The 27,500-nt window shown below is 35.2% G+C and overlaps 1 protein-coding gene across 1 annotated transcript in view; it reads left to right on the top strand.

Annotated features, from left to right (window-relative positions):
- LOC137623285 (uncharacterized) overlaps positions 1-27,500 on the top strand; it is a 426,454-nt gene that overhangs the window by 155,777 nt on the left and 243,177 nt on the right. The window contains 2 exon segments of the mRNA XM_068354064.1: positions 16,558-16,871; positions 21,757-21,992. Of these exon segments, the coding sequence (XP_068210165.1) occupies positions 16,558-16,871; positions 21,757-21,992 (550 nt within the window).

Raw genomic sequence — 27,500 nt, 5'->3', positions numbered from 1 at the left:
AGTGCATGGTCGAGGAATTAAAGTTGAATGATTATTTGTGTTCTCATTACGCAAGCCAATTGTGTTTTAGTATGTGTCAGGTTTCGTGTGAAATTAGGGTTGTGGTGGCCGATGTGATAAGCTTCCTGACTGGTGAACGCCAAACTGGGGTTCGAGTCCCGCTCAAACTCATTAGTTTCTTTGGACTCTGCAACCTTATCATCCTTGTGAGCTATGGATGGTGGGGTTTGGGGAGCCTATAGTTCTATCTACTGAGTCATCAGCAGCCATTACCTGGCCCTCCTTGGTCCTAGGGGCTTGGGCGTTGATCATATGTATATATGGTCAGTATCTAGGGCATTGTCCTACTCAATAGGGCAATGTCACTGTCCCTTGTCCTTACCATTCACGAGTGGCCTTTAAACCTTTGAATAGGTTTGTGCTACGTCTCTTATGTCTGTTCAATATCTTTATTGATGGAGTGACGTAAAAAAATCAGAGAAAGTTCAAGAAATGTACATCCAAAGCGTTCTCTTCAGAAAATTAATTGTAAATGGAATGAGGAATTTTTGTCTAAAGTTGGAAATAGTATATTACTGATTATGGATAGTAAAGAGAAACTGTGGAAACTAGTGAAACAGTGATGGTAGAATTATATGCTTAAGGAGAATGCTGTGAAAATAATTATTAGCAAAAAGAAGGTTACGAAGTGAAGGAGAATGTTGTGTAAATAATTATTAGCAAAAAGGTTACGAAGATGAATAAAAATCCCGCAAAATGGATAAGTGAATGTTGAAATGCACGGAGGAAGAACTGAAGAGATGGATTTGCAAAATACTTGAGAGCAAATATAACATGATTTTAGGATTATATGAAAAAAAAGTCTTAGCAGAGGGTTAGCATCAAAGCCAGTACAATGTGTCGACAAGATTTCAACATCAAGATAATGATAAATGTATAGATGGTTGAGCCACTCGGTATTTGCCCCATAAGAGAGTAGTATTACTAGAGAGTCATTTTTTCTTATTATCCTATCTATCTATCTAGGTGCCATGTCTTCGACGTGGGCTGTCAATTGCCTCCACCTGGTCCTGTCTCTAGTTCTCTTGTATAAATTGTCCAGCTGTTACATTTTCTTTTACATCTTTCAGTAAGCAGTCCAAAAACTCTTTCCTTTGCGGGCCTCTTACTCTTCTCTCCTCTCCTCTTATTTTCCCGTAAGGCACAAAAGTTTGATCTTTTCTCTTCCTATTCTATGACCCAGAAATTCCATCTACCTCATTCCATCTACCTCATTCTTATTATTATTATTATTATTATTATTATTATTATTATTATTATTATTATTATTATTATTATTATTACTTGCTAAGCTACAACCCTAGTTGAAAAAGCAGGATGACTTAAGCCCAGGGGCTCCAACAGGGAAAATAGCCCAGTGAGGAAAGTAAACAAGGAAAAATTAAATATTTTAAGAACAGTAACAACAATAAAATAAATATTTCCTATATAAACTATAGAAACTTTAACAAAACAACAGGAAGAGAAATAAGATAGAATAGTGTGCCTGAGTGTACCCTCAAGCAAGAGAACTCTAACCCAAAAAAGTGGATGACCATGGTACAGAGACTATGGCACTACCCAGGACTAGAGAACAATGGTTTGATTTTGGGAGTGTCGTCCTCATCGAAGAGGTGCTTACCATAGCTGAAGTCTCTTCTACCCTTACCAAGAGGAAAGTAGCCACTGAACAATTCCAGTGCAGTAGTTAACCCCTTTGGTGAGAAGAATTGTTTAAGTTTATCACTTTAATAAGTGATCTCTTTTGATTCCCTCTTTTCAGTGCCTCATTTGTTACTCTCTCAGTCCATGTGGTCTTAAACATTCTTTTGTGAAACCCTAATATCATCTGGATTTATACTATTTTTCAAGTTCTTGTTTAAAACCCATGTCCCTGAGGCGTGAGTAATTGTGGACTATACATAGGTTTTCAGTACTCCAATTTTTGTCTGAATCAGTATCCTGTAGTTTGTAAAGAGTTTTCAGACTGTTGAAGGCAGTTTTTCCTATTAGTGTTCGTTTTTCTATTTCTTTATTACACATTGTAATAACTAGACATACATAGGCATTTGTTTTTATTATTATTATTATTATTTTTATTATTATTATTATTATTATTACGACTACTACTACTACTACTACTACTAGCCAAGCTACATTGGAGCGTCTCGTCATTTCCTATCTGCATTTACGTTTTACCTTTCTGATCTATTCTTCCTTTCTTGCTCTCTTTCTTCCATCTTTCTTTACAACCTCTTTCAAATTTTTATTCAGGGTACCAGTGCTGGGTTCGGTTGCACCTTTCTGCTGAATGGCCTACCTGGAATCAGCGATTCATAAATCCAAAGAGATTCACTTGTGTATATGGGAAGGTGTTGGGAATTTCACATAAGTACCCGTAAAAGGGTTACTGGAGATGAAATAATAGATCATAGCACTTTTAGGTGGTATGGACATGTGAGAAGAATTGACGATGATAACTTAGTGAAAAGTGTATCATTCAGAAGTGTTAGGAAAGAGACGAAAATTGCTTAACATGGGTGTCTGTGAGAAAGGGACACAGTATTCAGGATTGTAGTAACCTGTTGGAAATGTACATGCCCATTATAGCAAGCTGTTGGAGAAAAGCTCAAGCTGGATAGTTTCTTGTAGTGTCTGCAGCCCAATCATCCTTGTAAGGCAAGAATACGGGGTTTGGGGTAGTATGTAGGCATAACTGCTGAGTCATCAGCAGCCATTACCTGCTACCTTTTTGGTCCTATAGCTTGATAGGAGATGGCTGGGGCGCCGGATATGCGTATAAATGGTCTGTCTCCAGGGCATTACCACTGTCCCTTGCCTGTGCCATTCATGAGTACCTTTAAACCTTTGAAAGTGTTTTCAGAATAAAATTTAGTAGTGAATGGAACGATATGTTTAAAGTACTTCAACGTTCTGTTGTTGAACTACCATTGTAGATGTGGGAAGTTAACTTTTTGAAAAGGGGCCGCTCATTAACTATTCATCAATTAAACCTATAGGAGTGGCAGCGACACACGCGCACAGACACAAACATGCACACGCATATATATATATTTATATATATATATATATGTGTGTGTGTATATATATATATATATATATATATATATATATATATATATATATATTACTGTATATATTATATATATATATATATATATATATATATATATATATATATATATATATATATATATATATATATATATATTACAGTATATTAATTAGATTTTGTATCGTTATTGGTGTCCACATTCAGGAATCTTATGTAACTCGAAATCAAGTTTTGGTTTGGAAACAGTTTCATTGTATTTTAATTTACTCTGTTGTCAACTTTATGTATATAATGTGTGAGATTTTATATGAAAATATGAATGCTGTAGTCTCTCTCTCTCTCTCTCTCTCTCTCTCTCTCTCTCTCTCTCTCTCTCTCTGTGCAGGTGCACACAACTTTAGCTCCTTCACACATCTACAAAATATGATGGCACATTTGAATGATTTGTCAGTGAATGGGCATACCTTAGGTTTTGTTTTTTCCTGTTTAGATGAGAGTATAATTTCTCCAAACGCCTGTTAATTGTATTAAAATATCTTGTCCTTTTGTGCAAGTTTCTTTTCTCTTTCATCCTTTTATAATCACTGCGGAAATGAGCAATACCTTTCAAAATAATGATGTTGAGGAGACCGTCTCGGGGTTAAATTAATCTACGAAAATTTTAACGAGGTTTTTAGGAGAAAGAGAGAGAGAGAGAGAGAGAGAGAGAGAGAGAGAGAGAGAGAGAGAGAGAGAGAGAGAGAGAGAGAGAGAGAGATTCTTAGCTTTGTTCTCGGTGTTTAAATGAGTGTCAATAATGATATATGCAATATACCAATAATTATAGAACTATGGGTATTATTTCAATGAATTTATTAGATAATTTTACCTCTTTCTTTAATTGCTATTTTCCCGTTATCTTTAATTATCCGTAAATTTTTATATCTTTTTACCTTTCTGGTACAACTCAGGAACATAAATGGTGGTCTACCCTTAAATCTGCACTCTTTGGTGTAGATGCAACAGTTGTTCCTTTACTTAAACCAGATAGCTCAGTCACTCACTGTCCAAAGGAAAGGGCAACCCGTTTGGCTGATGTTTTTGACAGTAAATAGAGTAATGAAAAACTTGAACTTCCTCATTCCTGTTTTCCTGAGGCTAAACTAACAAGTTAATTTTTTGATCTCGTGAAATTAAAGCTCTGTTGATGGACCTTGATGCTTATGGAGGTGTAGACCCAAATGGTATTTTTCCTTTGTTTTTTATAAAGACAGCAGAATGTTACTTCTCTATGTAAATGTGTTTGTGGTAGCTCAAGTCCCACTGATTACCGCCCAATATCCATAACTCCCATATTATCTAAAGTTTTTGACCGTCTTCTGGCAAAACGTCTTAATAGGTTTGCTGAAGGTAATCATCTATTCCCTAGTTTGCAATTTGGTTTTCGTAAAGGCCTTGGAGCATGTGATGCCCTTCTTACTATCTCCAATGCTGTACAGAAATCCCTTGATTGTGGTCAGGAAGTTCGTATGATTGGCCTTGATTTTAGTGCTGCCTTTGACCGTGTTAATCATGAGGCCCTTGTTTTCAAACTGAAACAGTTGGGAGTGGGTGGGTCGTTTCTTAGCATTATTATTGATTTTTTAAGTAAGAGATCTCAAAGATTTGTTGTTGATGGGCACCATAGTTAGTAAAGGAATGTGATATCCGGTGTTCCTCAGGGTAGTGTTCTTGGCCCATTACTTATCATACTATATACACATGATATGTTGTTTGGTCTAGAAAACAAGTTTGTTGCATATGCAGATGATGCTACTCTTTGCATCAATTCCATCCCCTGAATGTAGATCTGGGGTTGGTGAATCCCTTAATAGAGATTTAGCTAAAACTAGTGCATGGTCCAAATTATGGGGTATGAAGTTGAATCCTAACAAAACTCAAAGTATGATTGTAAGTAGATCAAGGACGGTAGCTCCTCAACATCCGGATCTCAGTATTGATAATGTTTCTTTAAATTTGTATGACTTTTAAAATTTTAGGTGTGATTCTCGACAGCAAATTTACTTTTGAGAAACACATTAGGTCTGTGTCTTCTTCAATTGCTCAAAAAATTGGCTTATTGAAAAAGTCTTACAAGATTTTTGGTGATCAATCTATTCTGAAGAAGTGTTTTAATTCTTTCATTCTACCTTGTTTTGAGTATTGTTCTCCTGTCTGGTTTGCAGCTGCTGATTCTCATATTAATTTGCTGGACAGAAACTTACGGTCTATTAAATTTCTTATTCCTGATCTAGATATTAATCTCTGGCACCGTCGTTCAATTAGTTCATTATGCATGTTGCATAAGATTTTTCATAACTCTGACCATCCTTTACATTCTGATCTCCCTGGACAATTCTATCCTGTTCGTAATACTAGGCAGGCAGTTAATTCTAATAGCCAGGCCTTCTCCATCATGAGGCTCAATACTACACAGTATTCTAGATGTTTTATTCCAGCTGTTACCAAGTTGTGGAATGATCTTTGTAATCGGGTAGTTGAATTAGTAGAACTTCAAAAGTTCAAAGCTGGAGCAAATGTTTTTATGTTGACCAGGTGACATGAGTCTTTTTATGGTTTGTATATGACATATCTGTTTTTGACGTTGTTAATAGTTTATATAGGACATATCTGTTTTGGCGTTGTTACTGTTTTTAGAATGATTTATTGTTAATTTATTCTCATCATTTATGTATTTCCTTATTTCCTTTCCTCACTGGGCTATTTTTTCCTGTTGGAGCCCTTGGGCTTATAGCATCTTGCTTTTCAAACTAGGGTTGTAGCTTGGCTAGTAATAATAATAATAATAATAATAATAATACTGAACATTCTTAAGTAATATCCGTTTTTATATATGAAGATACATACAATAGCATAATGTTCATACATGATATTTTTCATACATATGTAACTGGAGTGTTAACCTCTCTCTCTCTCTCTCTCTCTCTCTCTCTCTCTCTCTCTCTCTCTCTCTCTCTCCTCTCTCTCTCTCTCTCTCTCTCTCTCTGTTTAGGAAATATTTATTTTAACGTTGTTAGTGGTCTTAAAATATTTTAATTTTCCATGTTTCCTGTCATCACTGTGCTATTTTCCCTGTTAGGGCCCTTGTTCTTATAGCGTCCTGCATTTCCAGCTAGGGTTGTAGCTTAGCAAGTAATAATAATAATAATGGATAATTCATTAGCTTTACCTAAGCCTAAAAGTTTTGGTATGGAATTTTAACTTTTATAGGCTCTTCTTTAGTCCGATTAAAACAAGACAAAGTGCCGTTCCTTCTCGTATACCAAGCAGTGATCGCGGTCCCTTATTAAGCCTTACGCTATATGAGGAGGAGGACAAATAATGAATGCGAAATACGTGAAAGGTCTTTGGGAAATAAAAAAAAAAAAGGAAAATTGCTCTAAAATGAACTAACTATGTTTTTTCTTGTATTCTTCCCTACCGTTATCACTACATTAAAGGGTCAAATGAGGAGAACATTTAATGAATGCGAAATAGTTGAAAGGTCTTTGGAAAAAAAAGGGAAATTGCTCTAAAATTGATTGTCTTTTTGCTCGTCTTCTTCCTCAACGTTTACCCTACATTAAAGGGTCGGTTGCCTGATGCGGCCTCTCCAATGATTTTTATCGAAAGCATCCTCTTCCACCAAACCTCTCCTCTCCATATCTTTCACCTTATCTAGCTATCTAATTCTCTGCCTCCCTCTTGATCATCTCCTTCTTACAGGTTCCTCCCAAGGCCATCTCACTCCCTCCCTACTATCAATCCTCAACACATGTCCACACCATCTCAGTCGTGACATTCTTACCTCCTCTGTAATGTTTACTATGCCTGCCATTCTTCTTTCATCATTTTCCAATATTTTTACTTGCATAAGAGTCCAAATATTAATCATATCGTTCTACACTCACAGATTGATACCTGAGGTCTATTCTTTATTTTATTTCCACACATAGTTACAAAAGATTCTTGGTATTTTGAGTGCTATGATAGGAATCTTTTCATGCCAATCATTCGTCTCTGTAAGAAATATTTTGCATTGTATCTTAATTACATTTCTGAATGGTGCAAAGGGGTCATTACACGAGATCAATTCAATATATAAGGATTTTTATCGCTGGAATTAATTCTCTGATTAATTGAATAGGAAGAGTGTGGCCATAATTAATTTTTCATGCAAAAATAATTTTCGCTATGAATTAGATTTGAATTATTCATTTGGTTTTACATAAGAAAAGAACAATATATGTTCAGTTATAATTTCATTAAAAGTGTTTTTTAGTAATGCTAGGCGTTACAGTATGGAGAGAGATTAATTTAAAAAAATCCATTGACAAAGATTAAACTGCGCTTAAAAATTTATATGACTATCCGTCACGATCGCCAACTGTCAAATTGAATTGCATGCAAGTCAGTGCTCAATACTACACAGTATTCTAGAAGTTTTATTCCAGCTGTGACCAAGTTGTGGAATGATCTTCCTAATCGGATAGTTGAATCGATTGAACTTCAAAAGTTTAAACTTGCGGCAAATGTTTCTGTATTGAGCAGGCTGACAAGTTTTTTTTTTTTTTATAGAATATATATGAAATATCTCTTTTGATATTGTTATTGTTTTTAAAATATTTTATTTTGTTTATTATTTCTCAGATCGTTTATTTATTTCCTTATTTTCTTTCCTCAATGGGCTATTTTTTCCTGTTGGAGCCCTTGGGCTTTTAGCATCTTGCTTTTCCAACTTGGGTTGTAGCTTCGCTAATGTTAATAATAATAACAATAATAATATTTTCCTTTACACTATTTATAACATTATAGGATATCTTATTTTTTCTTTTGTTTCTGACAATATTGGCTATCTTATTCTTTCCATTATTTGTGACATTATAGGTTACATTTTACTTTTAATTTTTTGTCACATTATAGGTTACCTATTCCTTTCACATAATTTGTGATGTTATAGGCTACCTTTGCCCTTTCAATATTTATAACATTGTCGGCTACCATTTCTTTTCTGTTATTCATGACATTGTAGGCTAAATTTTCCTTAACATTATTAAGACATAGGCTACCGTTTTTTCATTATCAAGACATTTTAGGCTACAGTTTCCTTTCCATTAAGGGCATTATAGACCATCTTTTCCTTTCAATTATCTACGACATTATAGGCCACATTTTCTTTCCCATTATTTTTAGCATTATAAGCTACATATTCCTTTCAATTATTTATGACTTTCTACTTTTACTTTTCAATTAAAGGCTAACTTTTACTTTATCATTAATAATGACGTTTATCCTTTTATTTAATTTGCCCGTATGAGCTACCTTTTCCTTAACATTCAAGAAATTGTAGGTTTTTTTTTTTTTTCATTTCCATTATTTATGGCATAACAGGCTGGATCTGTACCAACCGTGTTTCACACAATTGTACATAATTAATTTTGTATATATTATGGTTGAAGATGTCTCCATTGATCGTCTAAAACCTGCTTATCTTCTGCCAGATGACCCGCCTACAGTTCGCCTCTCTAGATCAGGGCGCCCTATTTAACATGTACATTATGTCATTTTTAGACGATCAATGGAGACCCAGTCTTCTGGTGACCCCGGAGTGACAGACAAAATCACAGAGGAAAAACCAGACTTGAATTTTCATGTTCGTTTTAGTGCGAGGGAAGAGCGAAGATACAACCATAATATATACAAAAGGAATTATGTACAATTGTGTGAAACACGGTTGGTACAGATCTCTTAGTCTAAACGTATAACCCCCATAGAAGAGACTATAAAGACATATGAGGTTTAAAGAACGATTGGGGGTCGGTAATAGGATGGGGAAATTATCTGAAGGATTTCATAAATCTTGTTAGTTACGTCCTAATATTCAAGAGCAAAGTGTTTTTAAAATTTGTGTTTGGACATTAAATTTATTTTCAACGAATTGGGGTTAGAGTTCAGAGATTTTTTTTTATTTGTACCGTACCAATCAATGGATTGATTTGGAAGATGTTGGCAAAAATTAAAAATGATGACTCAAAGTTCTTGAAATCATCATCATCTTGTCCTACGCCTATTGAGGCAAAGGGCCTCGTTTAGATTACGCCAGTCGTCTCTATCTTGAGCTTTTAAATCAATACTTCTCCACTCATCTCCTCCTCCTTCACACTTCAGAAATCCTAAGCCATGTAGACCGGGGTCTTCCAACTCTTCCAGTGCCTTAATGAGGCCAGTTGAAAGTTTGATGAACTAATTTTTATTGGGGAGTGCGAAGAGCATGCCCATACCATCTCTATCTACCCCTCATCGTGATCTCTTCCACGTATAGCACTTGAGTAATCTCTCTTACAGTTTCGTTTCTAATCCTGTCCTGCCATTAACTCCCAATATTCTTCTGAGGGTTTTCTTCTCAATTCTACAAAACAATATCCAACAGATTTTGTAGATTGTCTTGAAATACATAATATTGAAAAAAAATAAATGACTAATTCACCAAGTCTTTTTATAAAATATATTTTTGCTCCATCTACTATATGCCAATTTTTCATCAAGAATTATCTTTTGGGTTGAGAGAATTTTTTTATTTACCATAACACTCAATCGATTGGTTTAGAAGATATAAAAAAGAAAAGAAAAAAAAAACCCGATGTCTCATTTTTCTTGAAATACAGAGGACTATGAAAGCGAATGATTAATTCGCCAAGTCTTTTTTTTTATTAAGTATATATTTGCTCTATTATCTACAATATGACAATGAGGTCTATTAATTAGTTGCAAATTCTTCTTTATTAGCAGTTAGGAAATTAATACTTGAACTCCAAATTTTGATCCCAGAGTCTAATTACTTTTTCCCTTACATGCTCACACTTAAGCATTATATTTCTCTAAAATTAAATCTGCAGTAAATTTACCAAATGTTTTCACCAGCTGTATTAATATCAAATTTATTATAAAACAACAATTGTGTATTTAGCGCTTAATTTTTTCGTACAATCTAATGGTAATTATTGTTGATTGACGTGAATCTTAACCAAATGAAGGTAAAAGTGCATTTAAGCGCATCTAAGCAAGCAATTAGCTAGCCAGTGACCTAACTGCATATGTCAGCTTATAAAATTGTTGCGATATAAGCGGTTTCAATCACCAGATCCGCTGTTATCTTTTTAATCTAGTTGGGAAACATATCTGATGGACTCGAGAACAAAACAACACAATGAATGACTGTGATATTAATGAGCTATTTTTATTTTGTTAAATGAGAGATTGAATCGTGAAATGGCAATGGGGAGGACAGTGGTCGAGTTGCCAACGATGGCTAGATTTCTTGATTTCTTATACTCTGGAGTTCTGCTTTACTTAATTAACTGACGCCGGCTGTACATGTGTTATATAAGTGGCGTAAATTATTTAAGAACGCAAATAGTACTTAGCTTAGCTAGCCTTCTGGCTAGTACTGTGGTAACGTGTTCGCCTTGCATTCGCATGGCAGCACATAGATCCCTACCCGGAACCGTGAGTTAAAGCTGTTTGCTCGGGAGGCTACTGATGTGGTTGTGCACCGCAGTTGGGGGCTGTTGGGCTTGCCCGGCTGACGTTCTGGTGAGCATCTATCATGATGAAGTTGGAAATGAAGCCAGACGCTTTTACCTTTACCTTTAATAAGGAATTTTTCGAATAGTTTGAATATTTGTAATCTGTTTTTTTTTTTTTTTTTTTTTTTATGCCTGTATTTTCGTAGTTGATTTAGGGTCTTAACACGATGTTTAGACCTTGAGTGGAGTAAACACATCCTTCTTTGATAATGCATTTACTCCCATTTTAATATTGAATAATCATGGTGGGAAAGTCCAAAAGATGAGTCCTAAATTTTGTGATCATATTTGTGATACACTCACAAATATATGAAGTATGTGTATTTATATATATATATATATATATATATATATATATATATATATATATATATATATATATATATATATATATATATATATATATGTATATATATATATATATATATATATATATATATATATATATATATATATATATATATATATATATATTATGCTTTTGAATTTCTCTGTAACGTGAAAACCCATTGTTGTTTGCTACAATACAGTTGATAGAGATTCATGTCAGGTATTGAGGAGTGGAAGCGCGTGAAAATACTACAATTTCAAGTAGGGTTATTCTTGAGAGAGAGAGAGAGAGAGAGAGAGAGAGAGAGAGAGAGAGAGAGAGAGAGAGAGAGAGAGAGAGAGAGAGAGAGAGAGAGAGATAATATCCTCAGCACGGTTTCATGCAGGCGAGTTAAGGATCTCTTGAAAAATTATTAAGTAACAAGCTCTCTCTCTCTCTCTCTCTCTCTCTCTCTCTCTCTCTCTCTCTCTCATTTGAAAAATTATTAAGTAACAAGCTCTCTCTCTCTCTCTCTCTCTCTCTCTCTCTCTCTCTCTCTCTCTCTCTCTCTCTCTCTCTCTCTCTCTCTCTCTCTCTTGCAATTGCCACCGGTTGCAGGAATACACGTGGCCCTAACAACCCAACACAACATAAATCTAATCCCTATAGCTTCCCTCTTTCTTAAGGCCATAACTCTAAGGAAAACACAAAATCTGATATGATGTCGCTCCATATATCATCTGCTGCCGACAGCTGTTCCAGACATTAACTTGTGGCTATCATTTTGGGAAAGTTCAGTATATTAAAGCGTAATTTCAATTTTCAACTAAGAGGCCCTTAACGATAGTCGTAAGTTAACGGCTGAAACAGCTGCCGGCAGAAAATGACAAATGGCAGAAGATAATTGCAAATTTCCTCTTTTCCTTTGTAGATTTTGCTTTCATAAAGAATATGGGGGATTTGAGGGTTGTCCTGGGGTGTGGGACGTCACATTTTGCTTTCATTCGTAAATAACTTGAATAAAACAAATGAAGATAATAAAGACAAATACCGGATGTCACTTTGTATTTATGTATACATGAAAATATGATATTTGGTGTGAGGATGTTTATTTTGGGTGTGCAAAGTTCTGCGCAATATATCCTTCGAGCTTTGTAAAGTATCTGTTTATAGGATACTAATTTATTGTAGTTTGTTTAAAAAAAAAATCTAAAGTTTAGAACTAAATTGCTAGTTATATCCTTCGAGCTTTGTAAAGTATCTGTTTATAGGATACTAATTTATTGTAGTTTGTTTAAAAAAAAAAAATCTAAAGTTTAGAACTAAATTGCTAGTTATATCCTTCGAGCTTTGTAAAGTATCTGTTTATAGGATACTAATTTATTGTAGTTTGTTTAAAAAAAAAATCTAAAGTTTAGAACTAAATTGCTAGTTATATCCTTCGAGCTTTGTAAAGTATCTGTTTATAGGATACTAATTTATTGTAGTTTGTTTAAAAAAAAAATCTAAAGTTTAGAACTAAATTGCTAGTTATATTCTTCGAGCTTTGTAAAGTATCTGTTTATAGGATACTAATTTATTGTAGTTTGTTTAAAAAAAAATCTAAAGTTTAGAACTAAATTGCTAGTTATATTCTTCGAGCTTTGTAAAGTATCTGTTCATAGGATACTAATTTATTGTAGTTTGTTAAAAAAAAAACCTTAAATTTAGAACTAATTTGCTAATTATATCCTTCGAGCTTAGTAAAGTATCTGTTTATGATAGGATACTAATTTATTGTAGTATGTTAAGAAAAATAATCTAAAATTTAAAACTAAATTGCTAGTTTCAACTTGGATCAGAATAGTATCCGTTTCTGCTACATAAAGAATGACAAAATTGAACAATAAAGAAAGATTACATGTTTTCTCCTCTTTGCGATGAATATTAAAGTTGTGTTTGTATTGAGATCTACGTTATCACTATTTATACCTGCTTTTACGTAACAAAGAAGCATAAAAACTCCACGAATTTATCGTGATTTTCGGTCAAAAACAGAAGGAGAATAATTTTTATGTAACTTATTGATATCAAATTCACGGAATAACTAAGTATCTTCCACCCAAAGTAGATAGTATATATATATATATATATATATATATATATATATATATATATATATATATATATTATTACTTGCTAAGCTACAACCCTAGTTGGAAAACCAGGATGCTATAAGCCCAGGGGCTCTAACAGGGAAAATATCTCAGTGAGGAAAGGAAACAAGGAAAAATAAAATATTTTAAGAAGAGCAACAATATTAAAATAGATATTACTTTATTAACTATAAAAACTTACAACAAATCAAGTGGAAGAGAAATAAGATATAAGATAAAACAGTGTGCCCGAGTGTACCCTCAAGCAAGAGAACTCCCACCCAAGACAGTAGAAGACCATGTTACAGAGGCTATGGCACTACCTAACATTAGAGAACAATAGTTTGATTTTGGAGTGTCCTTCTCCTAGAAGAGCGGCGTACCATAGCTAAAGAGTCTCTTCTGCCCTAGCAAAGAGGAAAGTGGTCTTTGAACAATTACAGTGCAGTAAGAAGAATTGTTTGGTAATCTCAGTGTTGTCAGGTGTATGAGGACAGAGGAGAATATGTAAAGAATAGGCCAGACTATTCGGTGTGAGTGTGTAGGAAAATGGAAAAATGAACCGTAACCAGAGAGAAGGATCCAATGTAGTACTGTCTGGCCATAACTCTCTAGTGGTAGTATCTCAATGGGTGGCTGATGTCTTAGTCAACCTACTACCTATACAGTATATATATATATATATATATATATATATATATATATATATATATATATATATATATATATATATATATATATATATATAATGTGTGTGTATGTGTGGCAAGTCCATGTATAGGTGCAGATGCATTTTTTTTACATATTTCCCTTTTTGGTAAAAGTTGATTCCGAGGTGTAGTAAATCCAGCATTTATTGGATATTCGTGATTTGGTATTTGAAGCTATCAATATGTCAAACGGTTGATGTGTTATTTAAAGCCTCGTTTTCTCAAAACAAACTTCTTTTGGTGTAGCCAACAAGTTTTTTTTTTTTTTATTTATATATATATATTTTTTTTTTTTGTGGTTAATGTACTAAATTTACGATTAATATATTGAAAATTGTTTATTTGGCAAAATTTCCTACTGATATATCGAAAATTCTTTATTTGAAATATCTAAATCCCTTAAAGTTCGATTTCAATAGAATTATTATGTCTCCGGAATCTATAAAAAGGTTAAAAGAAACAGTTTAAAGGTCACTCATGAATTGGAGAGGCAAGGGACAGGACAGTCTCCTTGAGACTGACTTTATAGACATATGATCATCGCCCAAGCTTGGACCAGGGAGGGCCAGGCAATGGCTGTTGATGACTCAACAGGCAAGACCTACAGGCTCCCACAAACACCCCTTCGTTAGCTCACAAGGATGGTGAAGTTGCAGATACTACAGGAAACTATCGAGTTTGAGCGGCTTTTGAACCCCGTCCAACAGATTGCTAAGCAGGGAAGTTTCCAGTAGACTACAACCCGAAAAATTCTCTCTCTCTCTCTCTCCTCTCTCTCTCTCTCTCTCTCTCTCTCTCTCTCTCTCTCTCTCTCTCTCTCTCTCTCAGATATTTAGAGGCGGTATCTGGAGGTTAAGCTTTATTCTTATCCCTTGATGGTGAGTAATGGGATGGTGTCAATCTTTAGCGGCCACAAGGATACGGTGGTTAGATATGGCTGATATGGACAATTTATTTGGGGACCCTGTTCCCTCACCAATATATTTCCCTTGTTTTTTTTTTTTTTTTTTTTCATCCCTCTGTTGTGAGTATAGATAAATACGTTTTAATTAACTTAAGAGCCAAGGAAAAAGGATGCAGATAACTAAAGGTTTTGTGGACAAATGTGAATAAAATTATACATTTTATAGTAATGAAAATTATGGTTATTCTTGAAAGGAATTGCATGACCTGATTAATTGGGTTTATGTTTACGGGTCTGGAATATATATACCATCGCTTGGAGCTGTAAGCCATTCTGCTTATCCATGGATATTGATTTGAGTTTAATGATAGAAATATTAGGATTGTGGTGGTCGATGTGGTAACATCCCTGATTGGCAAATGCCAGGCTGGGGTTGGTCCTGCTCAAACTCGTTAGTTTCTTTGGTCATGGTAACCTCACCATCCCTGTGAGCTAAGGGTGGGGGTTTGAGGGAGCCTATAGGTCTATCTGCTGAGTCATCAGCAGCCATTGCCTGGCCCTCCATGGTCCTAGCTTGAATGGAGAGGCGCCTTTGGCGCTGATCACACACACACACACACACACACACACACACACACACACACACATATATATATATATATATATATATATATATATATATATATATATATATATATATATATATATATATGGTCAGTCTGTAGGGCATTGCCCTGCTCGATATGGCAATGTCACTGTCCCTTGCCTCTGCCATGCATGAGCGGCCTTTAAACATTTAATTGTTTTGTATTAATTCTGTCCCGAAGTAGATCAGAAGTTTTAATGGATTATTACCTGAAATAGACAGTTATTAATACGCGACAGCCTGAAATGAAAGGGAAGTTTTTAAATGTTCCGACGTGACTTGATGACCTTTACGCTAATTCTCTAATGTGGAAAAGAATTTTAGCCCACTGCAACCTTGACCCTATCATATTTATAGTGTGATTTATTTAGATAAATTATGTGAGAGTGCGAAATGGTTTTTAGATTAGGAATTAAAGTTAAATTAACTGGATATTCAGACAATGACGTCATCATCATCTAGCTTCTTGCAGAAATTCTGGTACTAACTCTTTCATCTGTTGTGTTTATCTCTTATTTTATTCATCTTCCCTCCATGAAACATTTATTTTCATATATCTATTTGAATCAACAACTGACGTGTAGTGTATATATTCATTGCTCTCTATTCCTGATTTCCATTATCCAAATTGTCTTACTTTTACTAACATTAACTTTGAACTTTCTCCTCTTATCTATTTCATTTTCTCATGATTGTTTTTATCTTAAAATTTCATCTTATTAAGGTCTTACCTGTTTTTATCTCGGAATTCCTTCTCATTCAGTTCTTTACCTTTAATATCTCAAAGTTTCTCTTCAGTCTTGCATTTTATCTCAAAATTTCCTCTTACCTGTTTTTATCTCAGAATTCCTTCTCATTCAGCTCTTTACCTTTTATATCTCAAAGTTTCTCTTCAGTCTTTTACATTTTTATCTCAAAATTTCCTCTTACCTGTTTTTATCTGAATTTTTTTTTTTCACATTCAGTTCTTTGCCTTTAACATCTCAGAGTCCCTTCGGTCTTATACATTTTTATCACAAAATTTCCTCACCCGTTTTTATCTCAAAATTTCTTTTTATTCAATCCTTTATCAAGCGTTTCTTATACTCACAAAACTAACCACAAATTACAAATCCCAACTTTTCCTCCTTCAGAACATCCTCGAGGTGTTGTGTGGCAGCAGCACCGCCAGCAACAGCAGCAATGAGGGCGGTGGCAGCAGCAGCGACACCGGACCGCCTCTGGGTCCGGCTACGGTTCCGAGTTCGAACAGCAACGGTCGCCGGGAGGCCGCCGCTGCAATCTGCCTCTTGGTACGCCTGTGTGCCACCCTGCTCGCTGGCGTGCAAGAGCTTCAGTACACGGCCATGACGACCCTGAACAAAATAATAGACGCTGCTGTCGTGTACAGGATTGGAGACCTCTCCATCGACCTCGATCAGCAGCTTTTACCTCCGGGATCTGATAGGTTGGTTTTTCTTTTATTAGTTAGGCTGGGGTGTTGATTTACTGGTTTGGTTTTATTTTATTACTTAGTTCAGATATTAATTTGCTGGTTGGTTTTTCTCTTATTAGTTAGGTTTGGATATTTATATGCTGGCTGGTTTTTCTTTTATTAGTTAGGTTGGGATATTAATTTGCTGGTTGGTTTTTCTTTTATTAGTTAGGTTGAGATATTAATATGCTGGTGTGGTTGGATTTTTTTATTAGTTAGGCTGGGATGTTTATTTGCTAGTTGGTTTTCTTTTAATAGGTTTGGATATTTATTTGCTGGTTGGTTTTTCTTTTATTAGTTGTGTTGGATATTTGTTTGCTGGTTGGTTTTCTTTTTATTAGTTCGGCCGGGATATTTATTTGCTGGTTGGTTTTTCTTTTATTAGTTCGGTTGGGATATATATTTGCTGGTTTTTTTCTTTTATTAGTTAGGTTGGTATATTTACTTGCTGGTTGGTTTTTCTTTTATTAGTTGTTGGGATATTTATCTGCTGGTTGATTTTTCTTTTATTAGTTTGGGTTGGATGGTTATTTGCTGATTGGTTTTTCTTTTATTAGGCTGGGCTATTTATTTGCTGGTTGGTTTTTCTTTTATTATTTCGTTTGGGATATTTATTTTCTGGTTGTGTTTACTTTTATTAGTTAGTTTGGGATACTTATTTGCTGGTTGGTTTTTCTTTTATTAGTTCGGTTGTGATATTTATTTGATGTTTGTTTTTTCTTTTATTAGTTAGTTTGGGATATTTATATACTAGTTGTTTTTTCTTTTATTAGTTCGGTTGCGATATTTATATGCTGGTTGGTTTTTCTTTTATTTGTTCGGTTTGGATATTTATTCTCTGGTTGGTTTTTCTTTTATTACTTAGGTTGGGATATTTATTTGCTGGTTGGTTTTTCTTTTATTACTTAGGTTGGGATATTTATTTGCTGGTTGGTTTTTCTTTTATTAGTTCGGTTGGGATACTTATTTGCTGGTTGGTTTTTCTTTATTACTTAGGTTGGGATATTTATGTGCTGGTTGGTTTTTCTTTTATTTGTTCGGTTTGGATATCTATTCTCTGGTTGGTTTTTCTTTTATTACTTAGGCTGGGATATTTATTTGCTGGTTGGTTTTTCTTTTATTAGTCAGGTTGGGATATTTATATGCTGGTTGGTTTTTCATTTATTAGTTAGCTTGTGATATTTATATGCTGGTTGGTTTTTCTTTTATTTGTTCGGTTTGGATATTTATTCTCTGGTTGGTTTTTCTTTTATTACTTAGGCTGGGATATTTATTTGCTGGTTGGTTTTTCTTTTATTAGTCAGGTTGGGATATTTATATGCTGGTTGGTTTTTCTTTTATTTGTTCGGTTTGGATATTTATTCTCTGGTTGGTTTTTCTTTTATTACTTAGGCTGGGATATTTATTTGCTGGTTGGTTTTTCTTTTATTAGTCAGGTTGGGATATTTATATGCTGGTTGGTTTTTCATTTATTAGTTAGCTTGTGATATTTATATGCTGGTTGGTTTTTCTTTTATTTGTTCGGTTTGGATATTTATTCTCTGGTTGGTTTTTCTTTATTACTTAGGTTGGGATATTTATTTGCTGGTTGGTTTTTCTTTTATTAGTTCGGTTGGGATACTTATTTGCTGGTTGGTTTTTCTTTATTACTTAGGTTGGGATATTTATGTGCTGGTTGGTTTTTCTTTTATTTGTTCGGTTTGGATATTTATTCTCTGGTTGGTTTTTCTTTTATTACTTAGGCTGGGATATTTATTTGCTGGTTGGTTTTTCTTTTATTAGTCAGGTTGGGATATTTATATGCTGGTTGGTTTTTCATTTATTAGTTAGCTTGTGATATTTATATGCTGGTTGGTTTTTCTTTTATTTGTTCGGTTTGGATATTTATTCTCTGGTTGGTTTTTCTTTTATTACTTAGGCTGGGATATTTATTTGCTGGTTGGTTTTTCTTTTATTAGTCAGGCTGGGATATTTATATGCTGGTTGGTTTTTCATTTATTAGTTAGCTTGTGATATTTATATGCTGGTTGGTTTTTCTTTTATTTGTTCGGTTTGGATATTTATTCTCTGGTTGGTTTTTCTTTTATTACTTAGGCTGGGATATTTATATGCTGGTTGGTTTTTCTTTTATTAGTCAGGTTGGGATATTTATATGCTGGTTGGTTTTTCATTTATTAGTTAGCTTGTGATATTTATATGCTGGTTGGTTTTTCTTTTATTTGTTCGGTTTGGATATTTATTCTCTGGTTGGTTTTTCTTTATTACTTAGGTTGGGATATTTATTTGCTGGTTGGTTTTTCTTTTATTAGTTCGGTTGGGATACTTATTTGCTGGTTGGTTTTTCTTTATTACTTAGGTTGGGATATTTATGTGCTGGTTGGTTTTTCTTTTATTTGTTCGGTTTGGATATTTATTCTCTGGTTGGTTTTTCTTTTATTACTTAGGCTGGGATATTTATTTGCTGGTTGGTTTTTCTTTTATTAGTCAGGTTGGGATATTTATATGCTGGTTGGTTTTTCATTTATTAGTTAGCTTGTGATATTTATATGCTGGTTGGTTTTTCTTTTATTTGTTCGGTTTGGATATTTATTCTCTGGTTGGTTTTTCTTTTATTACTTAGGCTGGGATATTTATTTGCTGGTTGGTTTTTCTTTTATTAGTCAGGCTGGGATATTTATATGCTGGTTGGTTTTTCATTTATTAGTTAGCTTGTGATATTTATATGCTGGTTGGTTTTTCTTTTATTTGTTCGGTTTGGATATTTATTCTCTGGTTGGTTTTTCTTTATTACTTAGGTTGGGATATTTATTTGCTGGTTGGTTTTTCTTTTATTAGTTCGGTTGGGATACTTATTTGCTGGTTGGTTTTTCTTTATTACTTAGGTTGGGATATTTATGTGCTGGTTGGTTTTTCTTTTATTTGTTCGGTTTGGATATTTATTCTCTGGTTGGTTTTTCTTTTATTACTTAGGCTGGGATATTTATTTGCTGGTTGGTTTTTCTTTTATTAGTCAGGTTGGGATATTTATATGCTGGTTGGTTTTTCATTTATTAGTTAGCTTGTGATATTTATATGCTGGTTGGTTTTTCTTTTATTTGTTCGGTTTGGATATTTATTCTCTGGTTGGTTTTTCTTTTATTACTTAGGCTGGGATATTTATTTGCTGGTTGGTTTTTCTTTTATTAGTCAGGCTGGGATATTTATATGCTGGTTGGTTTTTCATTTATTAGTTAGCTTGTGATATTTATATGCTGGTTGGTTTTTCTTTTATTTGTTCGGTTTGGATATTTATTCTCTGGTTGGTTTTTCTTTTATTACTTAGGCTGGGATATTTATATGCTGGTTGGTTTTTCTTTTATTAGTCAGGTTGGGATATTTATATGCTGGTTGGTTTTTCATTTATTAGTTAGCTTGTGATATTTATATGCTGGTTGGTTTTTCTTTTATTTGTTCGGTTTGGATATTTATTCTCTGGTTGGTTTTTCTTTATTACTTAGGTTGGGATATTTATTTGCTGGTTGGTTTTTCTTTTATTAGGTAGGCTGGGATGTTTATTTGCTGGTTAGCTTTTCTTTTATTAGTTAGGTTTTTATATTTATGTGCTGGTTATTTTTTTTCTATTTTATTAGTTAGGTTGAGGTGTCTTTTTGCTGGTTTTCTCTTTTATTAGTTAGGTTCGGATATTTATGTGTTGGTTGGTTTTTCTTTTATTAGTTAGTTTGTGATATTTATTTGCTTGTTTTTTCTTTTATTAGTGAGGTTGTGATATTTTATTTCTGGTTGGTTTTCTTCTATTAGTTAGGTTGGGATATTTATTTGCTGGCTTGTTTTTCCTTTTAGTTACGTTGGGATTTTTGTTTTCCTGTTGTTTTCTTTTTTTAATTAGTTGCTGGTTAGTTTTTTTCCTATTAGTTTGGTTGGGATATATATTTTCTAGTTGGTTTTTCCTTAATTAGTTAGGTTGAGATATTTATTTGCTGGTGGGTTTTTCTTTTATTATTTCGGTTGGGATATTTATTTTCTGGTTGTTTCTTCTTTTATTACTTAGGTTGGGATATTTACTTGCTGGTTGGTTTTTCTTTTATTAGTTAGTTTGAGATATTTATTTGCGGGTTGGTTTTTCTTTTGTTAGTTAGGCTGAGATATTTATTTTCTGGTTGGTTTTTCTTTTATTAGTTAGGCTGAGATATTTATTTGCTGATTGGTTTTTCTTTTATTTGTTAGGTTGGGATATTTACTTGCTGGTTGGTTTTTCTTTTATTAGTTAGTTTGAGATATTTATTTGCGGGTTGGTTTTTCTTTTGTTAGTTAGGCTGAGATATTTATTTGCTGATTGGTTTTTCTTTTATTTGTTAGGTTGGGATATTTATTTGCTAGTTGGATTTCTTTTATTAGTCTAGGTGGTATATTTATTTGCTCTTATATTGGTTAGGTTGGGATATTTATTTGCTGGTTGTTTTTTCTCTTATTAGTTAGGTCGGGATATTCATTTCCTGGTTGATTTTCCTTTTAATTAGGTTTGGATATTTGTTTTCTTGTTTATGGTTGGGATATATATTTACTAGTTGGCTTTCTTTTGCTAGTTTGTGTATATATTTGCTGGCTGGTTTTTCTTTTATTAGTAAGGTTGGGATATTTATTTGCTTGTTTTGTATGTATATATATATATATATATATATATATATATATATATATATATATATATATATATATATACATACATATATATATATATATATATATATATATATATATATATATATATATATTATATGTTTGTGAAAATATAACTCTTTACATGTGTAAATGTCTCTGTATATAGTAACTCATATATTCATTTTCTTTCATAAAAAAACAGAAAAATCAAGATCCAGCTTCCAGTTTTCACGGCGCATCCGGCTCGTCTTGGCAGACAAAACAGTCGTACAGGCAGTGTGGTGAGTGGCGAGGGTAGTGCCAGCACCGTTGGCACTCCGGATTCCATCCCGGGTCGTGGCACCATGGGCCACTACGGCCAGTGGATGCTCATGTGGCGACAGCATTCTTCCAAAGAGGCGGGTGACGAGAAGGATGGGCATGTTACTACAATCATAGGTACGTGATTTACTCCCCAGTTTGATTTGTGGCAACCCCTTTTTTCCAAGATGTGATTACATCCGCCAACGAAGTTGGAAGGAGGTTATGTTTCACGCCCTTGTTGTATGTGTGTGTGTTTTGTTAGTAAACACCTTCCTGGCCACAAATTTTATCGTAGAGTAATGAAACTTGCAGGTATTAACTGTTCTGTAAAAAGCTGGATATTATTAAATTTTGGAAGGTCAGTGTCACGGTCAAGCAAAATGTCGAATTCACGTAATCAGCCAGAAGTTTGGACATCGTTGTCACAAAGACTTCAAACTTTGTTTATATATGAGTGCATGTAAATCCACGCCAATTAATACATGTTATGGTCGAAGGTTAAGGTCGGCCCACGGTCAAACAAAAGGTCAAATTCCGGTCATCAACCACACGGCCACAATTTTAAATGTAAAGTAATTAAACTCGCAGGGATTTTAGACTTATGTAAAGAGCTGGAAATTATTAAATTTTGGAAGGTCAAAGGTAAGGGTCACAGGCGAGCCAAATGTCCATATCACCTCATCGGCCATAAGTTTGGACATCGTTATCACAGACACTTCAAACTTGGTTTTTATTGGAGTGTATGAAAATCCACGCCAATTAATGGATGTTAAGGTCAAAGGTCAAGGTCGAGAAATAAGCTGCCTCGGCGGAGATGTTGCACTCTCCTAAGTGCCTTTAGTTATGCTCTGTGTATATGATTTGTTTGTTTTATGTTTCCCATATATTTATTAAATAATTTTTATGTAGAATTAATTGCTCTACATATACATTTATTTACTTATACTGTTTGTACGATATTTATTCTTTTCAACCAAACGGAAGACGATTACTCTTGAGTGGCAGGTAGTTTTGCTTGTCTTATTGTATAGGCCTATCTGGTAGTGGTTTGATACTGAAAAACGTGAAAGCCATCTTATGGATCAAATGCGACCTTAGTCTTTCTATTTTTAGGGGTTTTAAATCTATAAATGATTGGTATATAGATTAAACAAAAGTAAAGGCATGATCCAGTTGTCTTTGTGGATTACAGCCCTTATCATACCATGGTCTCCCACTGTCTTGAGGTCGAGTTCTCTTGCTTGAGGGTACACTCGGGCACACTAGTATATCTTATTTCTCTTCCTCTTGTTTTGTTAAAGTTTGTATAGTTTATATAGGAAATATTTATTTTAATGTTCTTGTTCTTAAAGTATTTTATTTTAATTTTAATTACTTCCCTTATTTCCTTGTTTCCTTTTCTCACTGGTCTATTTTAACCGTTGGAGCCCTTGGGCTTCTAGCATCCTGTTTTTTTCCAACTAAGGTTGTAGCTTATCAATTGATAATAATAATGCTAATAGGGAAACTTCTGGGAACTGCACAAGGTAGCACGGGCATGATAAAAATGTTTTTCCTCATATAACTATACAAGTAAACTATATCCTTTGATTAATCACCCCTATATAATACAGAGAAAGTGCCTGGCTCTACACACACACACACACCTCTTCCCCATGAGATTGGCAGGGATTATATATATATATATATATATATATATATATATAATATATATATATATATATATATATATATATAAAAATATATATATGTATATATATATATATATATATATATATATATATATATATATATATATATATATATATATATATATATGACCCGATCTGGGTCGTATTGGGATTCAATCAGTTTTAGGGAAACATGAATAGAGAGGGATTTCATGCACAAATAATAGCCGAGTTGATAATTTTACACATGCTGTATTCTCTTAAGTTTACAAGGGCGCCCTTAATTATAATTACGTTACGTTACTAAGAAAAAAGCCCTCAGAAAATGGTACTCGGGTTGGCACACATGTTGGCACCTGCTATTCCTTACGTGACACACTGGCAAGGCCTCCGAAACCAGACTGTCTCTTATGGGCAGTTTCCCCATCGCCCATAGATGGGCATCGCGATGCCTGATCAATGATTGGTTGTTTTGACCCGAAAGTCTCATAACAACCAATCGGGAGAGGGTTTGGTGACGCCAAGCTTATAACCGTCATTTTCGTAGTGCCACCCAAGCCACAGCGTAACTGTCCTTCCTCTAACAAAGAAGAAAAATCTGTTGACACTTCACTTATCCCGATCAGTAACGACCAACTTGACTGTGATCAGTTCATATATATATATATATATATATATATATATATATATATATATATATATATATATATATATATATATATATATATATATATATATATATATATATATTTCCCTGCCATTCTCATGGGGAAGAGTAAGTAGTCATTACCGGGTGAGAGGGGTTACCCCGGAAGGTAACCACACACTCAATACAAATTGTCGAATTAGCAGGTTGTGTTATGAGAGGGGGAGAGGTACAAATTGTCGAATTAGCAGGTTGTGTTATGAGAGGGGGAGAGGTACAAATTGTCGAATTAGCAGGTTGTGTTATGAGAGGGGGAGAGGTACAAATTGTCGAATCAGCGGGTTGTGTTAAGAGAGGGGGAGAGGTACAAATTGTCGAATCAGCGGGTTGTGTTAAGAGAGGGGGAGAGGTACAAATTGTCGAATCAGCGGGTTGTGTTAGGAGAGGGGGAGAGGTACAAATTGTCGAATCAGCAGGTTGTGTTAGGAGAGGGGGGAGGTACAAATTATCGAATCAGCGGGTTGTGTTAGGAGAGGGGGAGAGGTACAAATTGTCGAATCAGCAGGTTGTGTTAGGAGAGGGGGGAGGTACAAATTATCGAATCAGCGGGTTGTGTTAGGAGAGGGGGAGAGGTACAAATTGTCGAATCAGCAGGTTGTGTTAGGAGAGGGGGAGGTACAAATTGTCGAATCAGCAGGTTGTGTTAGGAGAGGGGGGAGGTACAAATTGTCGAATCAGCGGGTTGTATTAGGAGAGGGGGAGAGGTACAAATTGTCGAATCAGCAGGTTGTGTAAGGAGAGGGGGGAGGTACAAATTGTCGAATCAGCGGGTTGTATTAGGAGAGGGGGAGAGGTACAAATTGTCGAATCAGCAGGTTGTGTTAGGAGAGGGGGGAGGTACAAATTGTCGAATCAGCGGGTTGTATTAGGAGAGGGGGAGAGGTACAAATTGTCGAATCAGCGGGTTGTGTTAGGAGAGGGGGAGAGGTACAAATTGTCGAATCAGCAGGTTGTGTTAGGAGAGGGGGGAGGTACAAATTGTCGAATCAGCGGGTTGTGTTAAGAGAGGTGGAGAGGTACAAATTGTCGAATCAGCGGGTTGTGTTAGGAGAGGGGGAGAGGTACAAATTGTCGAATCAGCGGGTTGTGTTAAGAGAGGTGGAGAGGTACAAATTGTCGAATCAGCGGGTTGTGTTAGGAGAGGGGGAGAGGTACAAATTGTCGAATCAGCGGGTTGTGTTAGGAGAGGGGGAGAGGTACAAATTGTCGAATCAGCGGGTTGTGTTAGGAGAGGGGGGGTGAGGTACAAATTGTCGAATCAGCGGGTTGTGTTAGGAGAGGGGGAGAGGTACAAATTGTCAAATCAGCGGGTTGTGTTAGGAGAGGGGGAGAGGTACAAATTGTCGAATCAGCGGGTTGTGTTAGGAGAGGGGGAGAGGTACAAATTGTCGAATCAGCGGGTTGTGTTAGGAGAGGGGGAGAGGTACAAATTGTCGAATCAGCGGGTTGTGTTAGGAGAGGGGGAGAGGTACAAAGTGTCGAATCAGCGGGTTGTGTTAGGAGAGGGGGAGAGGTACAAAGTGTCGAATCAGCGGGTTGTGTTAGGAGAGGGGGAGAGGTACAAAGTGTCGAATCAGCGGGTTGTGTTAGGAGAGGGGGAGAGGTACAAAGTGTCGAATCAGCGGGTTGTGTTAGGAGAGGGGGAGAGGTACAAAGTGTCGAATCAGCGGGTTGTGTTAGGAGAGGGGGAAAGGTACAAAGTGTCGAATCAGCGGGTTGTGTTAGGAGAGGGGGAGAGGTACAAAGTGTCGAATCAGCGGGTTGTGTTAGGAGAGGGGGAGAGGTACCAATTGTCGAATCAGCGGGTTGTGTTAGGAGAGGGGGAGAGGTACAAAGTGTCGAATCAGCGGGTTGTGTTAGGAGAGGGGGAGAGGTACAAATTGTCGAATCAGCGGGTTGTGTTAGGAGAGGGGGAGAGGTGGCAAGGGTTAAAACTTCGTGCATATATCTAAATATTTAGTCATCATGTTTGACCGCTTAGGTACACTTATATTACCTAATTAACGTTACTATGTCCTTTGATAAACGTTAATTTTGGTGCTGGTTTGGTATGCGATCTCATTTATAGCGAGATCTCAGAAATTTATTTCTTGGTTTCGTATGCGGCCTCAATATTTTTTGATAAGTAAAAAACGAGAATAATAGAAAATCTAATAGGTCTTGCTTCGCCGTGTGCTCGTTTCGCTCGCGAGAAAATAAAATCCTCAAGCTCCGTATGTACGGGCAAGTGGTAACGTGTAGCTGCGCACACTAACGTCAATGATTGAATGTTATTTCTTAGATTATTATTTCCGGTATATATATATATATATATATATATATATATATATATATATATATATATATATATATATATATATATATATATTTATTTTAGAAAATCTACTGGTTTTTGTTTCGTCGTGAATTGAAGTGAGATCGCATACCAAAGCAAAAGCACGACTTTTGAGATTGCATAAAAAAAAACCTAAATTGGTCACAGGGTTATTACCTACTATTTGTGCAGTATTCAGAGTCTCATTTCCTTGACTCACTTGAAGTATTCAAGAGATTCATGAAGATATTTTTAACATCTCTCATGGAGGAGGGGGGGGGGGGTGTCCTGTTAAAGTCGTGTGATGGGCGATGTGGTAACGTCCGTGACTGGTGAACACCAGACTGGGGTTCGAGTACCACTCAAACTCGTTAATATCTTTTGTCACTGCAACCTCACCATTCTTGTGAGCTAAGGGTGAGGGTTTTGGGGTAGCCTCTAGGTCAATCTGCTGAGTCATCAGAAGCTCATTGCCTTGCTCTCCTTGGTCCAAGCTTAGGTGGAGAGGAGGCTTTGGCGCTGATCATATGTATATATGGTCAGTCACTTGAACATTGTCCTGCTTGATAGGGAAATTTCACTGTCCCTTGCCTCTGCCATTCATGAGCGACCTTTAAACCTTTTAACCGGATGGGCAGTGTGTTTTCTGTTAATCTCACGCGTTACATTACAGACAATACTGAAGGGTCCTTCCCTCTACTAGACATCTATTCCTTAACTTTTATTTCATATACATACAGGGTTTTCCCTCATTTGGGCCTGCGCTCTGAACGTCCTCCTCACTCCCGGCGGTGGAACGTATTGCCAAAAGCCTCAAATCCAATCTACTGTACATCCATATTCTTTTTTACGAACGAGGCTTCAGTAATGAATTTTTTAGTTTATTTCCTATCCCCTATATAGTATAATAAAGAGCAAGTGTATGGCTGTCTGTGTGTGTATATATATATATA

This window comes from Palaemon carinicauda, chromosome 30, assembly GCF_036898095.1.
Source record: "Palaemon carinicauda isolate YSFRI2023 chromosome 30, ASM3689809v2, whole genome shotgun sequence".
In the NCBI taxonomy this organism is placed as follows: Eukaryota; Metazoa; Arthropoda; class Malacostraca; order Decapoda; family Palaemonidae; genus Palaemon; species Palaemon carinicauda.
Note: the sequence above shows the minus strand (reverse complement) of the source record. Positions and strands in the feature narration are given on the sequence as shown.